The sequence below is a fragment of the Triticum urartu genome, chromosome 2 (assembly GCF_003073215.2).
Source record: "Triticum urartu cultivar G1812 chromosome 2, Tu2.1, whole genome shotgun sequence".
In the NCBI taxonomy this organism is placed as follows: domain Eukaryota; kingdom Viridiplantae; phylum Streptophyta; class Magnoliopsida; order Poales; family Poaceae; genus Triticum; species Triticum urartu.
The window spans coordinates 743756123-743763126 of record NC_053023.1 but is presented as its reverse complement, the minus strand read 5'-3'; the positions used below and the strand labels follow the sequence as shown (position 1 = coordinate 743763126).

The 7004-nt window shown below is 45.7% G+C and overlaps 1 protein-coding gene and 1 non-coding gene across 2 annotated transcripts; one reads left to right on the top strand and one right to left on the bottom strand.

The window, feature by feature from the left end:
• The first annotated feature begins 367 nt into the window (after nt 1-367).
• LOC125534591 lies at nt 368-3066 on the top strand. The gene is made up of 3 exons (XM_048697776.1): nt 368-1573; nt 1681-1827; nt 2397-3066. The coding sequence occupies exons 1-3, from the start codon at nt 662-664 to the stop codon at nt 2724-2726; spliced, it is 1389 nt and encodes a 462-aa protein (XP_048553733.1). The 5' UTR covers nt 368-661; the 3' UTR covers nt 2727-3066.
• Nucleotides 3067-6579: 3513 nt separating this feature from the next.
• On the bottom strand, nt 6580-6774 carry LOC125541900. The gene has a single exon (XR_007297728.1). It is a non-coding gene; the product is annotated as a U2 spliceosomal RNA (small nuclear RNA).
• Between the last annotated feature and the right edge of the window lie 230 nt (nt 6775-7004).

The following is a 7004-nucleotide window of genomic DNA, read 5'->3' as shown; positions in this document are numbered from 1 at the left end:
ATGACCATGGGAGCCGCCGTGGCGTGGTCGAACTCCAAGTCCCACCATTTTTTGCGCGCTGGCATGTGTGCCGGCCGGCTGGCGAGCGAGTGCGCCAGCAGGAACTATGGTATTTTCTGAAGCCGGCATTGTATGCCGGTGCTGACATGATGCCGGCATGAGACATGGTCGCTGACATGATCGGCCGCAGGCCTTTTTTAATTCAAAAGTTGAATGCAGACATGAAATGGATCGGCGCGTTGGACGCATTGCCGACCCAAATGCAAAACTGGACGGACGCCGGACGGACGGCCGACCCAAACAAATAAAAAGCGAACAAATGCGCCGTCCGTTTGGGTCCCCCCATTGGAGTTGCTCTTAGCAGTACATAGCAAATCCAATGCATCCACCATCAAATCAACCACCCAATCCGAGCTGACGATCGATTTCAGCTGCGCGCCGGAGCGGGAATCGAGGAGGAGTTCGGGGAAGTCGGATCCATCCACCTGCCCGCGCGGCGGAGGCGGCGCTCCCCGTCCCTTCTAGATCGATGGCCACAGGCGGGAGGTGGGGAGCGGGGCGCCGGAGAAGCCACGACCTCGAAATAGGAGGCCGCCGCCTGGGGCGCATATCGTCTCGGTTCGATTGATTCTGGCTAGGGTTCAGTCAATCGGTCGGGACCATGGAGTCGCCGCCGCCCAAGCGCGACGTCGGCCACGGCGGCGAGGACGGAATCAGCGCGCTCCCCGACCACCTCCTCCTCGACATCCTCGAGCGCCTCGACCTGCGCGAGGCGGTCCGCACCGGCGCGCTCTCCACGCGGTGGCGGCACCTCCCCAGCCACCTCTCGCGCGTGCACCTCGACGTCGGTCACTTCGGCGGCGCCACGCCGCTCGAGGTCATGGACGCGTTCACGGGCGCGGTGCGGGCCTTGCTGACCCGGGTTCCTCCCGCCGAGGGCGTGTGCGGGAGTAGTGCCCTCAAGGTCCTTTTCCTCAGCTTCTACACGTCTTCCCCTCACCTGAGCTCCATTGGCCGCCTCGTCGAGGGCATCGTGAACTTGGGCCAGACTGAATGCCTTGAGTTTTGCATATCCCCGGCACCCCCCGACCGGCGGGGCTGCGAGATTGTGATTGGGCAGGAGTTCAAGGCCTTCTCCCGCGCCTACCCAGTCGCCTTCTCGTGGCTCACCAGGCTTACGCTCGAATATCATGCTTTTGGAAATTCAGGCATCACTGACCTCATTAGCACTTGCTGTAGGCTCAGGCACCTCAACCTGAGATTCTGCACACTGGTTGATTCGCAGTCCACACTCAAGATCGATGTGCCATGCTCTGAGCTCCAGGAGCTTGAGTTCACCGGCTTTCGGTGCGCGCGGATTGAGCTTGTCTCTGTCCCGAAGCTTAGGCAAGTGGTATGCCAACATTGGCCCTTCGAGAACCCTCCAGTGCGCTTCGGCTACGTTCCTGAGCTTCGCGGTGTAATGCTCTATTCTAAAGCCAAGGCAGGGCAAGAGCCATTTGCGTTGAGCGACTGCCTGCCAAGGAGTGCCAGGAATCTGTCAACACTGACTCTGTGTTTTGGGGACCAAATGGTAAACTTAATTTCTGCTCACCACTTAAATATGTATCTTCTGCATCTACATATTATATGTTCATCTTTTCTACCAACTTCAGCTGTGCATTTATGTTCTTGCTGCAGATTTGGATTCAGCCAGAACATCCGAAGCAGCTCACTCCTATATTCAGAAACCTGACCACTGTGTTTCTTTTCGGTATCTTCAGTGAGTGTGATCTGAGCTGGACATTGTTTATCCTTGAAGCTGCACCTGCCCTACAGGATTTTGCAGTAAGTGTTACTTAACCTTCTTTCTAATTTAGTGCACATCTTAGCATGCACATGACTCATTCTACATTCTTACGATGATATGTTTTTCGGATATTCAGCAGTAAACCGTACCAACAAGTTGATCTAATTTCCAACCACTCACCAACTTGTCACAAATACTAAAAGTAGTGCATACAAGGCGCACTGTAATTTTGCAGCGAGACAGTGTCCATGCAAGGCAAAAAAAACTGTTGGATCGTATCTCATGTTAAAGTTCTCCAAAAGTTGTTCATTTGTTTTTTTTTCGAAAAGAGGAGAGCCCGGCATAGAGTGATGCACATGGCCGTCTTAATTAAAATTCTTCATTACAAAGTATCTTGGTTAAAAGAAATACGAGGAATATGATTGTAGTTACAATCTCCAGAAGCATATTTATGTGTTGTACTTGGGATTTAATTCATGCAAATTCCTGGAAAACTGTTTAGGGGCCTAAACGTATATTTAATTGCAATTGTTGTCACCTTGTCCTTCATGGGTTGGTGGCAGTTTAATTAACATGTGTTACTTACTTTCTATATCATTGCTTGAAGTTATCTCGACATTCATGTATCAAGACGCCCGAGTACAGTGCCGAGAAGACCAACGTGGTGTGGGAGCCATCCAAGGATTTTAAGCACCTGAACTTAAAGGGGCTGCATATCTTCGGGTGCGAGGATGAAGACAAGGTGAGAAACTATGTAAGGCTTGTCATGGAACGAGCTGTGGGGCTGTTGTTAATCGAGCTGTATGGTGAAAACCCATGCATTTACTGTGATGCCACCAACCTTGAAAGATCCAAGGCGGAAAAATCTAGCAGGCATCGGATTAAGGAGCAACTCACACATGGATCATCTTCATCCGTGGAGATAATTATCTGTTGATGGATATGGTCAGGGAATGTTGGTGGTCTCAAAATACTCGCAGGCTTGCAGCAGCTTGAGCAATGACTGGGTCGCCGCCTGGGAATACTTGATGGCACTGTAGCTAAACTAAAATGTGTGTACTTGAATCTGGATGCATGTTTTCTCTTTCAGTTTACTGAGTAATTGCGCACCTATCTTATGCTGATTTTTTATCTGCCCTTTTTGGGACGTTTGCTTCCTGATGAAGTTGTCTAGTCAATACCCTCAATACCAACATCAGTATGATGCAATGGAAGTGTGGTTGACTGTAGAGAAAATATCTGTACACCTTTTTGCTATGTGTTGAGAAATTTCATACTCATGGAGACGGTCAAAGGTACGTATGTTGTTTTGTTTGGTTTCTTGAGGCGTTCACTGTGTTTGGATGTGACTAACTGTAAAGGTTACAAACTAAATAACTAATCGAGTTCTGCTCTTTTCACTTTGCTCACGAAAAATGGCCGGCGGTAGAACGGGATGGTGTGCCTTTGGCATGACAGTAATCTACAGTTTAATTATATTTCATCATATTTGTTACATGGCCTACCAATGTCGATGATAAATTTCATAGGATAAACCAAACCAAAAAAAAAAAAAAGCAGAGACATTTTAGCCTTTTGCTTTAGCCGCACTTAGAAAGTGTTCAAAGGTAGCATTCCACATATATTTCAGCTAAACCTGGGAACAGTTTGTAATCCAAACTAAACCCAGGCCAACCCATTCATTTATAAGTCCAGCGATGAAACCAAACCAGACCAAATTGCAAATGCTACAATCTAAACCAATCCAAACTGTATGTATTTTCAAGCCAAATCCATCAAGACCATTTTCTACATACGGTTTGAACCCAAAGTTTCAAACCATGGGTCAGTCAACAGCTACTGGAATGTTGGATCCCAAACGTAACCTGTACGTACAGAACGAAAGGTATGAGGCGTACGAGGCACATACGAACAGTGACTAGCTTGGCGTGAGGAGCTTCAGTGTCCGTACTCCGTGCATGCACCTGAAGAGCAGATGGTGGCACCGGAGTCTTCCAGTTCTTTGTCAGCTTCGTCACCGTCACCTTCATCGGCCACATCGGCAAGGTCGAGCTCACGGCCATCTCCATTATTAGCAGCGTCGTCGAAGGCCTCGGCTTTGGGCTCCTCGTGTTCTGCATGAAGGAGTTGACTTTTGTCACCGAAGATCTCAGTGGTGGCGGGGCGGTACGCACGCTCATGTTGCTCATCTGCGGCGACGATTGCATCTAAACCTAGCGCTGGGTCTCGCGTGACGTACGGTGTGAGGTCAAACTGTCCACAAGACTAGTTTTTATCCATGGACTAAAATGGTCTGAGACCAATTTATCTCTGTCCAGACCAAACCAATCCAATCTATTAATTACAAAAACCCGCACCAAACCAAATTACAAAAGGGACTCACCCCACTTCAACCAAACCAAAGCAGCCCAATAGGAAAACCAAATTGAAACTATGGTTCCAGACCAAACTATTCTCAGGTTTAATTTCAGCACCCGGAGATGCCGATCGACCAACGTTATTATGTTGTATCCATACTGAAGAGCTTGTTGCCTCAAGGAGCCAAAGCCTCATCTGATCCTACATCAACAATGCCATGTTCTGAACAAAACGGTATCCCACACAAGGTTGGACTAGCACTATAGAGTATAGACTTGCAATGTTTCAGCAAATGCGAATGTCTCCTTCAGGAGCAGGTTTCAATCTTCGTCCATTGTTCAAGGAATTCAAACTTGGCGCACCTGCACATGGGTTCAAAATAGCCTGCCTGGTTTGAACTAGAAGTATCGCGCTCCAGTTATGCATCATTCAGCATAGTGTGACCTCAGAGAGGACCATCATCAAGCCTCGCTTTGCAATATATGTAGTTCAAATAACAAGTGCAGAAATATAAGTATCGGTCAGGTCGGAGTATAAGAACATGATCTGCATAGTGTCTCACAAGACATAAAGGGAAACGAATAATTATTCAGTTGGCGAGCAAGGCACTTCACCATCCTTATTCATAGTTTTGTACTAACACATAAGTTTTGTGAAACTACGCAAAGAATTCCTAATTATTTATGTTTGATGAGGTAGCCAAACATAAATACAGAAATCTGTAAAGCATTGGAATTCAGCAATTTGCTATCACTCACCTTCAGAATCACCAAACAGATCCTCCGTCTCTAACAGAACAGACCTTCCAAGATGGTGAAAAACCAAAGATGGAAATATCAATGCAAGAACTATATTCTTTAGAAAAAAAAATGTAACAAAACTCTGTTTTGTTTCCTCACATAATGGCGAAGATCCAGTATTATTAGCCGAAGAGTGGAAGAATGTTCTACAAAGAAAAACAGGACCTGCCAGTGGAAGAATGAAGCCGTAAAGGAGTACAAACATTCTTTCGTACCAAATGTAAGTTGATGCTCCAGGTTTTCCACCTAAAATGGCCAAGCTTTGAGGAAATGCGAATATCTCCTTTAGTAGTAGGATGTACCTGATAGTATGTCCCATGACAGGAAAAGGTTACAAATTACAATAATTTCGTACCAAAGCAACCAATAAAAACATTTAGTATTCAGGGGCACCCCTACTCATAACCTAGTCTAATTGACAGCTGTAGGCCAAGAGATTAATTTGCCTCTATCTGATGAATATCAGAAACACTAGCCACCAAAAAAGAGCATAAGGAGTTAAGCATACAGTGAATGTTGTATTTTAAAGAAAACAGAAATATAATCGAGTAATTGGTAGGTCAGCAAGGCACTTCACCATTTGTATTGTTTTACTGAGGATGGCTATCAGTTAGTATGTGACACCACGACAAGAAAAGGTTAAAATTAGAATAATTTCCTACCAAGCCATCAGCGAAAACGTTTAATATTCAGGGGTGACAGATGTGAAAGGTTGAAAGATTAATTTGCCTCTATATGTTTAAAATCAGGAAAACTAGCCACCAAATCAGATTATAAGAAGTTAAGCACAGTGCGTGGTGTATTATTTTAATAAATAACAGAAATATTATCGCGTACTCCCTCTGTAAAGAAATATAAGAGCGTTTATATCACTACTTTAGTGACCTAAATGCTCCTGTATTTCTTTACGGAGGGAGTAATTGGCAGGTAAGCAAGGAACTTCTCCATTTATATTCCAATTTTACTCAGGATGACCATCAGATAACCAAATATAGATGCAAGAACCGCCAAAGCACAAAAAGAAAAGAAAAAGCAGTAACTCGCTGATTACCTTGGATTAATTTTGTCAAGATCAAGAGCCAGAGGAACCAACAAAAGAATAGGAGACCATGCTGATTGATCTTTGTTGAAATCATAGCAAAGCTGGGCAGGAGTATCAATGCAAACAACTGGCGCTCCACCTCTTTCCCCATCTTCATCGCCTGAAACCATGTAGAGCTGAATCCATAGGTAAACTCCATTCCCATTTATAACTTGAGGCTGCTCTCTATTTGTGCGGATAACAATTTGCCATGGCCGACCCATAGCATATGGGGATTCTTTGATCTACAATCAATCAAAACTAATCATAACTCAACAGTCAGGTGCCCCAAAGCTATCGGATGATAAATAATTTCTGTACTTAAGAAAATATGGATAATAATAATAATAGTAAAGCTAATCGTGCCATGCCAGGCTAGCCTGTGTGCCGCGAGCTCAGGCCCAAGCACGTCCCGTGATGGGCTGCATGCCACGCCGTGCTACCAGGCCGGCACGCCAAGCGCAGGCTGTTTGGCAAGCTTTGAACCAAGGTCGAATCTTCATCAATTCAAGCAAGCTTCAGAATAGGAAAATATTTTAAAATTAATTTGGTTGGGGTGCGCCAGCCTAGGTAGTAGTGCAACGCCTAGACGACATGCAAGGGGCCCAACAGCAAGCTATTGTGGTGGCCCCTCCCCCATAGAAATAAATTTAATATCATTGTGTGCATATAACCCACATATCAGATATTAAACTGATAAGAACAGATACTGCACTTGATCTTAGCCAAAAGGCCGAGAAAGATATGCTTCTCCTTGATGCCATGGGTCGCCTGATATAGCGCGCCTTCACCTCTCTCTGTTGTGGCTGCCGAGGTGGGACTAAACAAAACGGCTCAAACACAAACAGAGCACTTTGTCTTTTTTTTTAGGGAAACAGAGCACTCACGTCGGCTGGTTATTTTGAGAGGGCTCTAGTTGAAGAAAGCCCAATATAGAGATGGGCTCGGCTTCCCATAATACGATGGTGGTATGTTC